This window comes from Schistocerca nitens, chromosome 4 (genome assembly GCF_023898315.1).
Source record: "Schistocerca nitens isolate TAMUIC-IGC-003100 chromosome 4, iqSchNite1.1, whole genome shotgun sequence".
NCBI classification, from domain to species: Eukaryota; Metazoa; Arthropoda; class Insecta; order Orthoptera; family Acrididae; genus Schistocerca; species Schistocerca nitens.
Genome location: NC_064617.1, coordinates 297,961,346 through 297,981,227, shown reverse-complemented (window position 1 = coordinate 297,981,227; position 19,882 = coordinate 297,961,346). Strand labels below are relative to the sequence as shown.

Sequence of the window (19,882 nt, the reverse complement as noted above, 5' to 3'; positions counted from 1 at the left end):
GACCTAAATGTGCCCCCTAAATATGTGGAAGGAATTAACGTTTAAGGTATGAAGACACCAGAATTGTGCATCATCTGCATTTAAAGCAAGCAAAAAAGACTTCCACATGTCACAAGAGAACGAGCAATATGTCGACTGGAGTTAGTATACAGTGAAGTCATGGGTTCTATTACTCCCATGTCTTACAACAAAAAGAGATACAACATTACATTTATGTATGACTGTGCCCATTTCACAGCTGTATATATGATGGAAAATAAATTCAAAGTACTGGAATGTGTTAAACAGAATGGAGTTGCAGCTGCTGCTCATTTTAGTTTGAGGATTAATAGGTTCTGCTATGCTAATTGACATGAATATTTGTCAAACAAAATTAAAAACTGTTTTAGAGATAAGGGAATCCCAAATCAATTGGCAGTGAGATAATCACAACAAAATGAAGTGAGTGAGTACATGAATAGGAACATAACAAACAAGGCTCACTGCATGTTGTTGACAGTGGACTTTAAAAATGTTTTTGGGCAGACACAGTATGCGTTGTGTGCACTGGATAAATAGAAAACCAATATATACATTGAAAATAACAGTTCCTGCTATTCTGTCATATTGTGAATTCCCAAAGTTGCAGAAACTTTCTTGACATATTCATAACTTCAAGGAGGAAGTAATCGCTGAAAAATTTGATTGCAAAAGAAAGAAGTACTTAGTGTTCAGATTGTGTTAATGTATGTCAGCTAAGTTGTCTGGAAGAGATTGCATCCCTCTTGGAAGGGATGTCAAGATTGATAAAAATCGTTTTGATTTTAGCGATGACAATTGGTTCTCTTGCAAAAAAGACACAAATGATGAGGTCATCATTGGTGAAGAAAATGCCAATGACTAAGAAAATTACTCTCAAATGATAATGCAGCTGAAGACATGTAATATTCTAAAATCCACAAAGTGTAAGAGAAAGAAAATATCCATCGTGGATGGAAGATTATGCTGTATTAGCAGAAATGAAGGTCGAGCATGTTCTGGAGACTTTCAATGAGATCTACAGCAGATTGAATAAAAGAGAATGGTTTCACATTGTAGCAGAAGAGATGTGAGTAATAAATGGAAATAGGACATTACCTGAATTACCTAATAACAGAAAGGCTATCAGTACGAAGTGGATTTGTAAGGTTAAATTTGATGATGTTAGCAGTGGTTGTACTCAAAGAAAAGTTTTTGACTATGATGAAACATATATGCTCCTGTAGCAAGGTTGACAACTCTGATAACATTACTAGCTGTTATGAATCATGAAAAATTGATTGCAAATCAAATGGATGTAAAAGATACTTGTCTCACAAAAATTTAAGTGAAGAAATTGATTGCAAATCAGATGGATGTAAAAGATACTTTTTTCACAAAAATTAAAATGAAGAAATTTGTGTAAAGATACCAGTAAGATTTAAGTAAAATGAGGTACTGTAGGTAAGCTAAACAAAGTAATTTATGATCTAAAGCAGGCCGCAAGATCTTGGAATTTAAGGTAAGAAAGAATCTTACAGGGAGTTATTAGGATGTTTGCTTTATGAAACTCAAACAACACATCCTGATTCTCACTATACTGTTACTTATTCTAGTTGTTATCAAAGTGATTGAAAGAAATCACATTGAAGTAAAATGTTGCATTTCATAAAAGGCACACTAGATTGTAGGATGTGTTATAAAAATGAGGCAAACATGAAACTGTAGTAGTTTATGTTGATGCTGATTGAGTCAATAGGTCAGACAGATAATCAACATCACGTCATGCTATCAAGCTGTTTGATATCACTGTAAGTTGGGGAAATGAAACCAAAATACTAAAAGGTGTCTTCTACAGATGTTGAATTTCTATCACTTGCAACTTAGATTGTAGAATATTTGTGGTTTTAGGTGATCCATTACCTAAAAAATTTTCAAAACGAAAAACTTACAATTTATGGAGAGAGTGTCTTGACTTTCTTGTCTTTGTAAGTGAGAATATAAAAGGTAAAACACATAGATATTAAACATGTGTTTTTAGAGGTTCATGATTGAAAAGGAAAATAGAATTGAGGCAGAGTGAAAGAACAGCAGTTCTATATTTTGCTCATTAAGATTAGTGTACAATGCATTCACCTATGGTAATGGAGAGCCTTCAAATTGTTCAGTGTATAGTGTGTGTGTGTGTGTGTGTGTGTGTGTGTGTGTGTGTGTGTGTTTTGTTGTAAAGTAGTATGTATGTTGTCATTGTAAAGTATGTCTAATATATCGTTCTTTCTTCAGTGAATAAATTAATTAAAACTAAACTTTCTAGCCTGCTAACTATGTTGTATTACCAATATTCTTCACCATGTAGCCATCTCAGACACTGGTCAGCTATTTGAATCAGTCAGTGTAAGCAGTACCACAAAATGTGGCTGATTTTCAACAATACAAAAGTCTTAAGATTGGCTTGATCACAATACAAGCATGACCCACCAAGCTGCTAATATCCACTGAAAAATCGTCAGGCCATTTATGAAAATTTATTCGATTGTCTGTATCCTGGTGTTATAACTGCATATTGAAATTGGGGTGAAGTGTTGCCCAAGTGCACAGAATGTGTCAACATTTTGGGTACTGAGGGAAATGCGTGTGTGTTATGAAGAAGAGCTAGAAGAAATTATGGTGTAAGTTCTTGAACTCATCAATTTATCAAGAGAAACAATCAATTTTTGAAAATGTACTGCAATTGTATAGAAAAAAATTTACTCACCAAGCAGTGGCAGCAGAAGCACACATATAAGTTTGCAAGCTTTCAAAGCCAGTGGCTCCTTCTTCTGTAGGAGTGTTGAAGAGGAAGGAAGAGGGGTGAAGGTAAAGGACTGGCAACGCTTGGGAAAAAGGAGTAGAGTTCGGAAAAGTTGCCCAGAACTTAGGGAAGTCTTACCAGGTGGGATAAGAAGGAAAGACAGGTTGGTGGGGTCTGCTCTGGATGAGATTTGAAAACCTGAGAGTTTAAAGGGGGAACATGGGGTAATACAAAAGACATAGATTACTGCCAAAAGATAGTGCACTGGTTAATAAGAGTGGAAAGCTAAGTGCATTGCATGTAATGGGGGGGGGGGGGAGGAGGTTGAAAAATAAACAGGTCAGAATATGAAAGATATAGAAAATGAAAAGGGAGTGAAGAAAGGAATGGATACTGTGAAGAAATCTTGAGACTGAAGAAATTAATGTAAATTAAGGCCAGGTGGGTGACAGAAACAGCAATGTCTTGTAGCACCAGTTCCCACCCACCAGCAAGTTCTCAGAAAATGGTATCTGTTGGATAAGCCAAGATGGTACGTGCAGTGAAACAGACACAAATGTCATGAGTGACATGTTGTAGAGCATGTTTTGCAACAGGATTTTGTGTTTTGCCATGCCTGTGTCCATTCATCACAACTGACAGCTTGGTGGTAGTCATACTGATGTAAAAGGCCAATCAGTGTTTACATAACAGCTGTTATATGATGTGTCATTCACATGTGGCGCTCCCTGTGCTACTATGGTTTGTCATTTACAGGGTTGGTGTACATGGTGGTAGGGGGTGCATAGGTCAAGTCGTACAGTGGGGGTGGTCGCAAGTATAGGAGCCATAGATTAGGGAGATGGGTACAGAAGGAGCATACGTTCAGACAAGGATATTGGAGAGATTGGAAGTACGGCGGAGACCTATTCTAGGTGTAGTGGACAAAATGTCAAACAGAATGGACTCATTTCAGTGCATGATTTTAGGAAGTCATAGCCTTGTCAAAGTAGCTGATTAATACATTCAAGACCATGATAACATTGAGTGACAAGTGGTGTACTCCTAAGTCATTGTTTGGAGGGATCAGCAGTACTAGGACTGGATGTGATGGCCCAAGAAATCTGCTTTGGAACTGGCAGACAATTTTGTTTCAGTATATGTCAATTTTCTCCATTTATGGCACACATCCAATCCACTAATAGTGATATGAAGAACACTGTCTTGAAAGTGAGATTTTTGAATCTTGTATTTGACAAAAATATCACCTGGGGGATATAAAATGAAGCTTGTATAAAGTGCTTCTTATGATGTCTTAACTACACATTGTGGGGAGCCTTTTCTTATGTTGAAACTGTGAGCATTAGGTTCTCTCCCAAGGTTGTGATGAGAATGGCTTCTCATAAATTTTATTATCAATTGTAAATATTGTGAGGGTACAGTTGGAATGCTGATCCCTTGAAGAGGTGTGAAAAAATGATAAAAATTATGAACAACACAAATTATGCTCACAGATAATGCTTCTGTGGTAACTAATTTCGATAGAAGTTATGAAATAACCCAAAATATTGGGCCATAAAGTATTAATGAGAAGTAATATACCAAATATGTAAACATGTTGATTTGTTTGTTTCTGAGACTAGTAATTACAAGAAGAGGAAAAGTTGCATTCTTGCTTAAAATGCATTATTGAGAATTTCTTCTGATGTTTGATGTCTGTTTAGTATAATTTCTTTTAAATACATAATGTAGTAGAGTGCATATAAAATTGAACCTTCTAGGGCGCCATGTGTTTTTTCTCCCAATTACCAAAATCTTCTTTCCTTCCTTCATTCATTGAACAATTCCGAACCCATTAAAAAAAAGTGGGATTCATAGCTGTTGTGTAATTCATAGCTGTTGTTTGTATGCCATAGCTGCAAGTTTGAAAACTATATTGTACAATAAGTTGTGTGGCTATTTACTGTCCTGTCAATAGCCAATGTGAATTATTTGCCCATCTATACTTTAGCAATGACTTCTCATTCTTTTCTTGTCTCATTATTTGGGATGTGGTTTAAGAGAGAATATATTTTGACATTTAAGATTTCCACTTCTTTTGCTCAAAATTTGTTATTAACTTTGCCAAAGGCTGATGGTTCACACTCATGTAAGAAGACACGTCAAGCTGCAGACAGGTATAATTAAAAGAGTTTCTTTTAGTCATGCCTGTTTGCAGCATGACATATCTTCTTTATGGTAAGTAGCAATCTAGCAATCTGCCTTTTCCTACATTGTTGATATTCCTATCTGGAGTTTCCATTGTTTGATCATTGTCTAACTTCTTTAGAAACATCTGTAGTTCTGTTGGAACTACCATAGCTTTACAATATACAAACTGTGTCTGTTAATGTTTTGCCTTTGGAAGTTTTGATTTGATAATGTTCATTGGATTGTTCATAGTTGAAATTAGAAGTGCTGGTTTTCAGTGAATAAAATAACTTGTTTAGTTAGATGTTCTTTGCGATATGGTGTTACCCAATTCATCTATTGAGTGTTAGGGGCTATTACTTGAGCATATATTTATATAGTTAATGGAGGTGAGGATGCAACAGAAGCAAATAGCAAATGGAATGCAAATCATTCATAAGAAATATGACTGCCAAAACATCTAAGACTGTAAGTTGACAAAAATTGATTTTACATAGGGAATGACACAACATTACACTAGTGTGCAGAAACTGCAACACTTCACCATGATTGCTAAAATCTGTTGTTCTTTATGTATATTTTAGTTATATTTTCTTGCCATAATAAGTGATTTGTGTGAATTCTTCAATTGTGGGTAGAAATTTGAAGTCTGTTTTAAATGTTTTCAGTTGTGCTTTATATGTTGATGAAGCTGAACGTTCTGCAATACTAAATACTGTAATGAACACATATATGAAGTTTCAAGAACATGGCCGTGCACTCTGCTTGGCATTGCAGATAGGTGACATGGAGAAAGTTTGTGCAATTTTTAATGCATGTACAGATCTGTAAGTACTCTGTTAACAATTCAGTATTAATTGTTTAAGAAATTTAGCCCACAAAAGCCTTTTGTGCAGTGGTGATAATGTCATTAACATATTTTCATTGATTGAGAAGCTACTGTGACTTGATAACCAGCAACTTCAAGTGACAAAGTGCAAGTGGTCAGCATTATTGAAAGAACTAAGTAGAGATGATGTAGGGCTGATGCTCATTTTATTTTCATAGGGGCGTATAGCAGCTGAGTAGTGGCCTGAGTTATTTCAAATGCTTGCGCTGTTGACACCAAAATAGGGTTGGTGTGCTTGTGTACTATGGTGGGTGCATCTTTGACTGACACAGATGTGACAGTCACATAGAAAACAAAGTCATTACTGGTAAATACTAATTTTTACACTGGTGAGGTTGATAGGTGACTTCCTGATTGCAACTGAGGCCATATGAGACAATCATTTATGCCAAATATGATTGACAGGCTAGTGAAACTGAAGATAGGCTAACACTGCCTGGTACGGGGTGCATGGTACATAAAATTTAAGCCTTTATAAAGATGTACAGATTTCAGAAATGGCAAGCATACATTATTTATGAATTGGAATAGTTTATAGAAGAGCTATATGACTTGTGGTCCAACCAAGGTTTAAAAATTGCATCCTTTTTATTGGGGTAATTTACCTGGAATTACATTAAATTATAGCAGAGTAATTGCCAGCTGCAAGGGTATTATGCTCCTTGGCATCAAACAATTAGTAAAGGAATGGAAAGATAATGCCATGACTAAGATCAGAAGTACCATGAACAGAGAAATAGACTATTTTGAAATACTATCAACTTTACCTTAAAGGTATTACTGTTTCCAGATTACATTCTAACTCATTTCATCCAAATAATAGTTTGACATTATATCTGCTGTTTCAAGTGCAAATGACCAGTCTACCAGTTAATTGTGACCTTATGCTATGATGTGGAACAAGTTAGCTTACAATTATGGTATATCTTCTCAGCAGAAAATACTACAACAATCTGACCATTTATATGATTTCTTATAGTTTATTTATTTATTCTATATTTATTTCTGTTAAGTGTCTCTCTCTCCCTCTCTGGAACACACACGCATGTGCGCGCGCGCGCGCACACACACACACACACACACAGTAGTACTACGACTAAATTAAAAATTCTTGAGTAGAAGAAATTTTCAAGCAGATGCGATTCGAGTGTTTTGTGTTTGAAGTTAATTTTATTATCTTTTAAGTGCTTTACGTCCATGGGCAGATGGTCAAAGATTTTTATGACTGAATTCCTCACTCATTTCTGTGCCATACTAATAGTGAGTGATCAGTTGTGTAAATCGGTCCTCCTTCTAGTATTACACACTGCCAGGAAAAAAAAAATATTACAATCTTATAGAGGTTTCCAATTCACTCAAGATGTATTGTTGCAATAGTGCATGTGGAGTTCTTGAAATGATTACAGTTACAGACCAGTAGCACTAGCAGTTCTGAGGTACCACATATCAACACATGCTGAAACACCCACATTAGTATGTGGTGTAGCCTCCACGGGCAGCAATGCAGGCACTGACTCTGGCATCCAGCCAATTTTCAAGATGGTGAATACTGTCCTGAGATGTGTTAGTCCATGCCTACTTGACCTATTCACATAGTCTGGAGAATGTGTTGGCTGAGGAAGCTGCTGCGCATCTTGCAGAGCACATTGAGATCCACAAGCAAGAGTATTACCCTGTTGGAACAACACATCACCTTCCTTTTGTAAGAATGGGAAAACAATTGGTCTAACAACATTCCAACATTCTGTGTGCTGAGTGGACGTTAGCATCCCCTCCAGAAACACCAGAGGTGAATGAGAGTTGTAGCTTACCACACCACAGACCATAAGACCTGGGGTCAGGTCAGTGTGTCTTGGACAAATGCACTCTAAGAGACAGCAGTTACAAAGTCTATGTCATGTGCACAAACTACCATCACTTGCATGCAGGCAGAATCTGCTTTTATTGGTGAAGTCCACAGCATATCATTCCATCTTCCAAGTGATCCTTTGATGGCTCCAGTCAAGCCATGTGTGTTGATGCTGTGGAATGAGTTGAAAACAGACGAGAGGTGTGCATGTCCATAGTCCAGCTGCTAATAATTGGTTTGCAACAGTTAGTGTTGACGTGTCTGGGCACATAAGACCTCTTATCTGTGCTGTGGTTGCTGTACAATCTGCCACTGCTGCCTTTACTGTATGACAATCTTGGTGAGCATCTGTACTGCTTGGCCATCAGAACCTCATCTAAGGATGTGAGATTGTTCACATGACCACTGATACAGCATTGTTGCATGACTGAACAGCACATCCACCTTCTGTGGCAATTCTCCAAAAGAACCCTTCCACTACTCAGAAAGCCACAATTTATCCCTTTCAAACTCACTCATTTGGTTGTAGGAAACACAAGTACATTTCTGTGGCACAGTTGCCTGCTTGCTTCACATGTTTGCACCACACTGAGCCTTCTGTCAGTGAGCATTCCCTATTGAAGGGTAGGCACATATGGCACTACAGTGACTGTGCCAGTATGTCACCTGTTGGCAGATGATGTTGAAAACATGAATAGTACATCTAGTACCCCCAGGTATCATGTGCCATCATCAGATTAAAATCGATGCTGTCTTTCCAGGTATACTATTTGTTTTTCTGGCAGTGTACTTATGAAGCTATTGTTGTTTTTAAACTGTGATAACAAACTTCATAAGGGAGTAAATGTACTGTTAGGCTGTTGTAAGTATGCCCAACTGTTAAAAGGGCTGTCTACAAGAGATTCTAGAGTGGACATCACATGTTATCTGTATAAAATGTTCTTGGTTTTCAAACTGTGTCGGTTTGAATTGACACGGCCTGAATACTGAGAATATTTTATTCAGACATGCTGCTGCAGAAAGACCTGAGGACACATTTTATATTACCCTTATTAGGTTCTTCTATGCGACAAACACTTTTTTCTCAATGATGAGTTACCCTAGAATATGATGTCTTAAGACATTAGCAAATGAAAATCTGAAACACAAGTCAGCTTTTTGAAATTTTAATCTTCAAAATCTGATATTATCCATAACACAAATGTTGCAGAGCCTATATGTTTAAGAATATATGTAACATGTAACTTGCAGTTCAAGCTCTTATCAGTAGAAACACTTAAGTATTTAGAATATTCTGTTTCATATATTGATTTTCCCTCATGACAGAAACAGTTCACCTGCTGACCAGTTAGGTACTCATAGGTACTCATTGTTCTACCCTGCCTATATGTGCAGGTTGCTCCAGATACTTATGTTATATCTGGTCTTTGTTGATTAGAAACATAATGAGGAGATAAAGGTTATGCAATGTGTATTATGTTCTCATGTGGAGAACAGGGTTAGGGCCACACAGCCTTGAGCTTTCTTAAAGTCATTCACCACAGCAAGGAAACTGCTTATTCTGATGGTTCTTTTTAACATTAAGATGATTGCTTGTATGTTGTCACAAGCACCAGCAATTGTAAAAATATTTGTAGAACCAAATCAGAACAAATACACAAGTTTTTATATGTAAATTGACCAGTATTCAAAGATTCAAAATTTATTCCAGTTAAGATGTGTTGCCCCTAAGCAGACAAAGAAAACAGAAGCAGTGACAAAGTCTTCTTGGGTGATCAGCCAAGTGGTGACATCATCTTGTCACAACATTTCAATGAGTTCTGTACCCTTCACCTTCAGTCAAAGGGTCACTTTGCCCGAAGATGAAGAGTATGAAATTCATTGAAACATTGTGACAAGGTGAGACCACCATTTGGCTAATCACTTGAGAAGATTTTTGTCTCTGGAATATACCAAGAAAACCTCCAATCACATAAAAGAAAAGTAGTTACTTCCAAAAGAAAGAGTCATTATGTGAAAATGGTAAATGTCTAATGAAAATCAGTAACAACACTGAAAGGACAGTACTAAAACAATCACATCCTATTTCTGTTGTAGTGTACAAAAAATTATAAGAGCACACCTCTAATGATGATAAAGAATTTGAAACATTCGTCAAGGGACCAAAAAGCCCTTTCCATGAACCACTATAGGCACATGTTCCCAGATTGAAGCTAGTGGTAGGGATAAAATCAGTAGTGGCAGGGATAAAATAAAATCACATCAATATGGTGAATCACATGCTATAGTGTAATGAAAATGAGTTGAGAATGCATGTGGAGCAATTCTGTATTTAACTGCAAATGAGGCCACTATTCTGGAACTGCACTCTTCCTTCCATGTCTTAACATGTGTTCCTGACATTATAAACAATACACTGCAGGAAATGGTTGACAGTTTGAATTGCTGTGACCATTTGACAACCTGGTTACACAAAAGAAACTGAGAAGTATCTGAAAACAGACCACTGTGATGGATGGTCGGATGGTCACAGAGGCTAAATTGATGTTGCGTAGCCAATTGGCTGTATTTTAACATCAAAACAGCTTTTAAAAATGTGTGGAATGCATTACAAACATGACTCACAACACTGCTGATTTACTCTTTCATAACCTTCAGCTCATTTATGAAATCCAACCATTTTCTGGTGCAGTAAGTAACTCCACTCTGCAGTCAGTCATAAGCATATATTACTGTAACTTTTGAACAGAGAACCTTACAACTATTAATATAACAAAGACAATGTTTCACCAAAATAATAGTACAGAGATTATGGTGTGAATTTCTGATCACAAGAAAACATTCAAATAAATTCTCAGTAGTCAGCAGGACAAACCTTGAGTAAAATTTTTGAGTGACATGGGAGGTGCTCAGTTACTGGACTAATGCAAATTCGTGCTCTCCATACCAACCTTAAAGAAATAGCCCAGGCTGTGGCATAACATCTGATTACAGTGAGAGCCTCCACCATTCAGATCAGTGTAAGTGCCAGTTGGGACTTTTGTTCAAACAAGGAAGAACTTCACAGATTTTCCTTCAGAATGTGGTGACTGAAGTCAACACTGTCTACAGCAGATGTCACAACACCAAGTCATGCTATTCCCATTACACCATAGTCTTCATTTCACAGGGCCAGTTAATAAAATACTCCTCACATTGTACGAGTAAATATGAGGAACAGGACACTTTTCCTACTCATGGATGGAAGAGATTTGAACTCCTGTTTTCAAAACCATAATTACTGTACATGCCCAAGTAACTACCACCATTCAGCATGAAAAACAATGTAGAAAACTCCTTGGAGCAGATAACTAAGTATCATCTTGTCTATGTCTCATATTTAAATTGCTCCTAAGTTGTGTACCTTGAAGTTTTCTTAGAGTAATTAGTATTGGGTGAAGTTTTGGGATTACAGCCAGATATTTTGACTTCTTGTCGCAATATTTCAGCTGACAGTAGATGTTGTTGTAGTTGTAGTTGTTGTGGTCTTCAGTCCTAAGACTGGTTTGATGCAGCTCTCCATGCTACTCTATCCTGTGCAAGCTTCTTCATCTCCCAGTACCTACTGCAGCCTACATCCTTCTGAATCTGCTTAGTGTATTCATCTCTTGGTCTCCCTCTATGATTTTTACCCTCCACGCTGCCCTCCAATACTAAATTTGTGATCCCTTGATGCCTCAGAACATGTCCTACCAACTGATCCCGTCTTCTAGTCAAGTTGTGCCACAAACTCCTCTTCTCCCCAATCCTATTCAGTACCTCCTCATTAGTTATGTGATCTATGCATCTAATCTTCAGCATTCTTCTGCAGCACCACATTTCAAAAGCTTCTATTCTGTTCTTGTCCAAACTAGTTATCGCCCATGTTTCACTTCCATACATGGCTACACTCCATACATATACGTTCAGAAACGACTTCCTGACACTTAAATCTATACTCGATGTTAACAATTTTCTCTTCTTCAGAAACACTTTCTTTGCCATTGCCAGTCTATATTTTATATCCTCTCTACTTTGACCATCATCAGTTATTTTGCTCCCCAAATAGCAAAATTCATGTACTATTATAAGTGTCTCGTTTCCTAATCTAATTCCCTCAGCATCACCCGACTTAATTTGACTACATTCCATTATCCTCTTTTGCTTTTGTTGATGTTCATCTTATATCCTCCTTTCAGGACACTGTCCATTCCGTTCAACTGCTCTTCCAAGTCCTTTGCTGTCTTTGACAGAATTACAATGTCATCAGCGAACCTCAAAGTTTTTATTTCTTCTTCGTGGATTTTAATACCTACTCTGAATTTTTCTTTTGTTTCCTTTACTGCTTGCTCAATATACAGATTGAACAACGTCGGGGAGAGGCTACAACCCTGTCTCACTCCCTTCCCAACCACTGCTTCCCTTTCATGTCCCTTGGCTCTTATAACTGCCATCTGGTTTCTGTACAAATTGTAAATGGTCTTTTGCTCCCTGTATTTTACTCCTGCCACCTTCAGAATTTGAAAGAGAGTATTCCAGTCAACATTGTCAAAAGCTTTCTCTAAGTCTACAAATGCTAAAAACGTAGGTTTGCCTTTTCTTAATCTAGCTTCTAAAATAAGTCATAGGGTCAGTATTGCCTCACGTGTTCCCATATTTCTATGGAATCCAAACTGATCTTCCCCAAGGTCGGCTTCTACCAGTGTTTCCATTCGTCTGTAAAGAATTCGCATTAGTATTTTGCAGCCGTGACTTATTAAACTGATAGTCTGGTAATTTTCACATCTGTCAATGCCTGCTTTCTTTGGGATTGGAATTATTATATTCTTCTTGAAGTCTGAGGGTATTTCACCTGTTTCATACATTTTGCTCACCAGATTGTAGAGTTTTATATGGACTGGTTCTCCCAAGGCTGTCAGTAGGTCTAACGGAATGTTGTCTACTCCCGGGCCTTGTTTCGACTCAGGTCTTTCAGTGCTCTGTCAAACTCTTCACGCAGTATCGTATCTCCCATTTCATCTTCATCTACATCCTGTTCCATTTCCATAATATTGTCCTCAAGTACATCGCCCTTGTATAGACCCTCTATATACTCCTTCCACCTTTCTGCTTTTCCTTCTTTGCTTAGAACTGGGTTTCCATCTGAGCTCTTGATATTCATACAAGTGGCTATCTTTTCTCCAAAGGTCTCTTTAATTTTCCTGTAGGCAGTATCTATCTTACCTCTAGTGAGATAAGCCTCTACATCCTTACATTTGTCCTCTACCCATCCCTGCTTAGCCATTTTGCACTTCCTGTTGATCTCATTTTTGAGACGTTTGTATTCCTTTTTGCCTGCTTCATTTACTGCATTTTTATATTTTCTACTTTCAACAATTAAATTCAATATTTCTTCTGTCACCCAAGGATTTCTATTAGCCCTAATCTTTTTACCTACTTGATCCTCTGCTGCCTTCACTACTTCATCCCTCAAAGCTACCCATTCTTATTCTACTGTATTTCTTTCCCCCATTCTTGTCAATTGTTCCCTTATGCTCTCCCTGAAACTCTGTACAACCTCTGGTTTAGTCAGTTTATCCAGGTCCCACCTCCTTAAATTCCCACCTTTTTGCAGTTTCTTCCGTTTTAATCTACAGTTCATAACCAATAGATTGTGGTCAGAGTCCACATCTGCCCCTGGAAATGTCTTACAATTTAAAACCTTGTTCCTAAATCTCTGTCTTACCATTACATAATCTATCTGATACCTATTAGTATCTCCAGGATTCTTCCATGTATTTACACAGAAAAACAAGTATGCTAATGTACCATATGATTATAATTAAACTGAGGGTGTTCTGAGTGCTGTAGTGCAGGCTGTATACATTATAGCAGAACACTGAAACATTGTAGTTACGTTCATTAATTTTTGTGCTCATAAGGTATGTTGAAAAATTAATAGTTTCACTTTCTGCCACCAGATGAAAATGGGCCCAATGTGGTGTGGATGCAGGAAAAGGGGAGGAATTATCAAACACATGATAGAGTGGTTCTGGCATGTGTATTAAGATATGATCACAAGTTTCAACATGTGTACAGTATGGTCTCCCAACCCAGCAACATGCTTTATCTGTAATACAGCATGGACAACAGTTGCACAAGGAGGTCATTATAATGTGCAGATGTCACTGTACATTAACAGGCCTGCAATGTGCCTCCTCTCAAAGAAAAACGGACCGAGAATGAAGTATATTGTGATATGATGCCATGCAGTCACATAAGCTGAGTACAGTGGATATTCCTGCACAGCTTGTGGTGGAGTAGAGGCCCATGTGCAACAGTTCTACACATTTAGCCATTGTGCAGAGAAACACGTACCTTGTCTGTCCAAAGAACATTCACCAGCTACATTGCACCCATTTCCATGCATCCCAAAAAAATGAAGGGCAAAGTCACGGAGTCATAGCATGTCTTGGGGCTTTATTTGTTGCACATTCTGAATCTTGTTTGGTTATCAGTGTTAAACATGCTGCAAACCTTTTGAACTGTTGACCAGGGGAGAGAGAATTCTCTTGACACTGCATGAACACTGGCTGCAGAATTTGAGGTATGTGCTGCATGGTCAGCTAGAGGTACAGCAACTTCATCAACAACTGTCACAGGAATGAGCCATCTCCCTCTCTCTTCTACACCAGCTAATTCTCCTGTTTCTTCAAATTTCTTATTATATTCTTTGGCTCATTTATTGACATGAAGCCTCTTTGCAGTTGTTTCTGACATATTCCCACAATTCAATGCTGCTATTGCTGTCATTCTTATGAGAACTTTAACAGGAGTGCAAGATCTTTCTTCTCAACTGTCATAGCATTTTCTTTGCAAAACATGAACCTTCTTAACCCTATACACAAATAGTCACTTCACAAAAGAAATCAAAATGCATCACCAAGCAACAAACAACATGCTGACATCAAAACAGGAAACATTTCACATTCTGATTGCTTACAGTGCTATATTTTCATCTGGAGGCAGAAAGTGGAACCCATTATGTTTTTCAGCATACAAAGACTGTTCAGAAGCTTTGGAACTTTAACTGCAACATTTTTCTATGCTTATCTTTTGCTTATTGTGTATGGTCCCTTTCAAACTACTCTTCTCAACAATTAATGCACCACTCCCAACTCCATTTCCACTTCCAGAAGCAGGCTTGGCATGCCTCTTGCTGGATTGTACGAAGTACTGTCTGTGAATTTGGTTCTGTCTTGTCTATCATTGCTCATCTTCATCCTCTCAACAGGTTTTTCAACTTTGGAAATAATAAAAAGTCTGCAGGGGCCAGGTCTGGAGAGCACAGAGGATGAGACAGCACACTGATTTCATTTTTTGTGCAATAGTCATGCACCAACAGGGATGAACGTGCAGGCGCATTATTCTGACGCAAGAGCCATGAATTGTCTTTGCCACATTTCAGACCACTCTCTCATCTTCTAGCGGGTATTGCAATATGTTCCGATAATACCTTCGATTAACAGTTTTCCCCTGTGGCATGAATTCATGATTAACTAATCCTTCAGAGTGAAAGAAAACTGTCAGCAACGTTTTGATATTTGACTTGACCTTAACATCATAATCATATACCCACATCTCATCACCAGCTATGATTCTCTTAAGGAACATCTTGTTCTCATTTGTGTGCTCGAAAAGCTCTTCACAGATTGCAGGGTGAAAGTAATTCTGGTCTTGACTCATGGGCCGTGGGACAAATTTGGTGGCAACATAGTGAATTCCAAGAAGCTATGTGAGAATTTCATGACATGATTCACCTGAAATGTTACATTCTTCTGCAATCTCTCGGACAGTCAGTCTTCAATTGGCATGCACAATTTTGTTGATATTCCTGACATAAGCATCATCAGTAGATGTCATAGGGTGTCCTGAACGAGGGTCATCTTTAACTTCTGTCTGCCCATTTTTAAACTATGGAAACCAATTGTAACACTGAGTATGGCTTAAGCCCTCATCACCGTAGGCTTCCTCCATCACTTGGTGTGTCTCTGTAAAGGTTTCAAACAAAATTTAGTGCAGACACATTGCTCCTCTTACTCTACCATCTCGAGATCTGCAAACTGTGCGACACAACATTCTGCTTGATATAGCACTGACCAATAACTAACAGACATACAACAATGAAACTTTCAGCAATTACACGTTATACACAGGCATATGCAGAGAAGCCAGCCACATTTCATTCTACACACCATTGGTGTGCAATTTCATATGTTCTGGAATTTTTTGAACAAACCTCATACTCTGCTAGCACACTGATTAATGAACATAGCTATGATGTTTCAGCATCCTCCAATGGACACAGCCACTCTGCAGCACTTGGAATACAGTCAGTTTAATTATAACCACCCATTACCTTCCACAGATCCCAAGCGAAATGGTCCTCATGGCTGTGGACTAGGTCAAAAAATCTTAAACATGTTTTCATTTAAACAACAATGAATAACCTGCAACAAAACACATAAATGTTACATACACTCAGGTGCATATGATAATTCTTAGGCTACATGTGGCCAGGCGTCATCTAACACACACATACAACACCTATTTACAGTGATTGCACTACTCCACTGAGTTTGTACAGCACTCTGATTGTTCTAATACTCACATTATTTGGTATTATTAGTAACACTTACACATCAGTTGCTTCTACTTAGAAATTTCAGTGGAGTAGAAGGAGTTGGCTCCTCTTAAACTGAAATTTATTAGTAGTCAAATTATTTATGGCTACTACTGGCAGCTATTGAAAACGTATGTTCCTGAATAACGTGTTAGAAAACAAGGGTTAGTATCCCTAATTCCATAAACAGGCCGATGTAAGGTGTTCTTGTATTTATACCCTAAGTGATTTTTATTACACATTCCTGATGCAGAAAACTTGAGCTTGGCTTGATGAGTTGCACCCAAAAATAATCTCTTGTGATATGGAATGTAAGTAAGCTTAGTATGCTAGCTTTTTTTATTTTTATATCACCTATGCCTGCAACATTCACAGAGATTTGTTTAGGTGCTTCAGCATTTCTACGGTATGCTTCTCCGAGATGAATTTATTATCAAGTTGTAATCCCAAGAATTTAACAATGTCAACATCTTCAATCTGTTTGTTGTGGTGACGAGTGCAACAGGTGCCAGCAGCTACCCACATAACATACATCATAATGGTGGTACTGCATTCTGTGTGAGGCAGAAATTCAAACAGCCAGCTTACTAGCAGATCAACAGAGAGTGACACCAGTGGCTGGGCCATTAGCAGCTCCAAGGTGCATGCACAGCCCTGATCAGCATGCACAGGCCGAGTATTACCTGCTTCTGCCGAAACCAAGTTTGAGCCAATGAAACAGAAATGTCACTCCACAAGATGGCTATTTAGGCCAGTATCACAATGGCACTCAGCAGTTCCAGTGCAGCAATCCACATCGGGAAGAATTCTCTGAGATGATGCACTACCATGATCAACTCCTCTGCTCTACACTCTCACCCTGAAGTGAGATTTTGCCAAACAGGATGGCTCTGGCTGGAGAGGACTTGGTATTCTAGTTTCCTACATTTTCCATACTTGGAAAATATTGGACTTAATGTCAGCATTATGAAGTGCATTGATACAGACTTTAAAGGGTTGAAACTGTGACAGTTACTTTTTGGAACTGTCAAGCGAAGAAAGTTCCCCCCCCCCCCCCTCCCTCCCCCCTCAGAAGTTAGTTTTATATTAATACCATATCTGTGAAGTTATTTCTTGTGTTGCAAGATAAACTGTTTAATGGTGTACCTGGTGAATGTTTCAAGTAATATAAATTAAGGGAGGGGCATATCACTGTTTGCCATCATATTTTTAGGCATATGCTGGTTGAAAACCTCTTACAAGTTCTAAACTGCATGTAATTGTTTTTTCGAAGTAAAGTGGCAAAGAATTTATTAATGTCAATGAAAATTTCTTTAATGTATCCTTCTAAGATTACAATTGATTTCCTATATATTGCAATGTTTGTTTCATCTGCAAGCAAAACAAACTTGGTATCTGGTTACATTACAAATGAAAGGTGATTGATAACTAAAGAAAAAGTAAGGGCTCTAATATAGCAACCTGTAGGATACCATATGTAATTAGTTCCCACGTAATTGATGCCTGATAGCTTAATACAGGTCTCTTCCCTAGTGAAACCCTTTGTTTCCTGTCAGAATTGTGGAGTTTGAACCATTTGACAGTATTTCTTGTCACCATATAATACTGTTATTTACTTAAGAGGATAGTGTGATGTACACAGTCAAATTTCTTTGCACAAAGTTAATGGTAGTGTGTAATTTACTGTCTAATCAATTAAGTATATTCTCGCCTTACATATAGACAGTCTTCTTAATATCAGAATCCTTTAGAAATACCAACTGTGACTTTGGCAATATATTATTTGTTATCAGATGTTTAAGAAGCTGATTGTATATTACCTTTTCTATATTTTTGAGAATGCTGACAAAAGTGAAATTCGGCAGAAATTTGTCCATATTTCACCAGCTCCTTTCTTAAACAAAGGCTTAACTTCAGCATATTTCAACCATTCAATTAATGTTCCATGGCTAAATGACTGTTTGTTTAATATGTTACTATACTCCAAAGCACATTCTTTAGTTAACTTTGTTGATATTTTATAATAATCACCAGAATTTTTTATTTTAAATATTTTATGGTGGTTATTACTTCTACTGGTATAGTGAGGATTGTATTCATATTACTGAAGTTACTGGTATTGACTGGTCAGAAATATTCGATGGCAGCATTTTTCCAGTAACTGTTGTGAAATGGTTGCTAAGAAGTTTTGCAACACTGTGCACATATGTTACCAGCATACAATTTATTCATAATGCTATCTTCTATTTTTCATGTCTGTCCCTACCAGTCTCCTCCTTTTCTATGTCCCATATGGTCTTTTTTTATTGTCTTACGTGATTATATTTTTCATGTTATGTATTAGCTTTGTTATCCATATTACTTCTGTAATATTTTGCAGTATATCTTGTAATGAGCTACAGAATCAGCATCAGAGCTGTTTCTGACTGAAAGATGCAGTTTTCTTTGTGTTTTGCAAGACAAATTTGCCCCTTAAGTAATCCATGGCTGCTTTGATGACTTTGGTCCAATCTAGGTTACTTTTTTTGGGAGGGGGGGACAGTAATTGAATAAGGTAATGGTTTTATTAATAAAAGTATTGTATTTTAATTCATGCCAAGAGCATTGTGTACATCACTCCAGTTCTCATCTCTCAGGAGTGTCCTAAAACAATTAGTTTTTGGCTTGCTGACTGTCCTCTTGAATTCAGATTTAGTAGTCTATTAGCTCTGTTCAGTGTTAACATTTAACAGAATTAAGTGCTTTCATGATCTCAGATATTGGTTTTGTAATATAAGTCTAGCTGCCATCACCCTGCACAAACCATGGGAGTCCTTAGAAAGCTGGTGAGCTGGGCACTTGTCGTGTCTGATAGAAACAGCCTTGAAAAGGAATTGGACCACCTACAATCTGTGTTCAAGGGAGATTTTACAGTTTTAGAAAGGAATAAATATGAACACTCATGTGATACAAAGAATAAGTAGGGTATTCTGCCCACATGTGGACAACATATGATTTAAATAGGCTTAATCATAACTTTCCAGCAACTTAAAGACCATTGCTCTTCTCAGCTTAGTAAATGATAATCTGTGTTTGCAGAAGTTTGGAGTCTACAGAACACTACGACAAAGTCTACAGACCACATGCACAATACATGAAACTTGATTGAAAAATGATTGCCACACAGTCTTTTTCAGCCCAGTAAATCAGCCATAGCTGAGCATTCTGTCCCCACACAACATTCCAGTTATTATCCTGTCAAAAAAATATTGCCCTAATGATATCCATTTTATATGTTTTAATTGAGGATCAGTTTGACTACTGAATTTTAACTCCACCGATCTGCAGTTTAACAGCATGCTTGCGGTAACACCACATGTAGCAATATTCAACAGTTGATTCTAAATTTGAGAGGGGGCAGTCATTGGTAAAGACTTGTGTGCATGTGTGAGCATAACAATATTTGGTATGACATTAATGACATGCACCAGCAATTTCCAGTAGTAAAACTCACCTGGAAATGGCTGC

General features: G+C 37.6%; 1 protein-coding gene across 1 annotated transcript in view; it reads left to right on the top strand.

Annotated features, from left to right (window-relative positions):
- The window catches only part of LOC126252262 (26S proteasome non-ATPase regulatory subunit 2-like), a 201,206-nt gene that overhangs the window by 32,331 nt on the left and 148,993 nt on the right, over positions 1 to 19,882 (top strand). Inside the window, exon 7 of the mRNA XM_049953134.1 lies at positions 5,626 to 5,784. Within this exon, the coding sequence (XP_049809091.1) occupies positions 5,626 to 5,784 (159 nt within the window). The remainder of the gene's footprint in view (positions 1 to 5,625; positions 5,785 to 19,882) is intronic.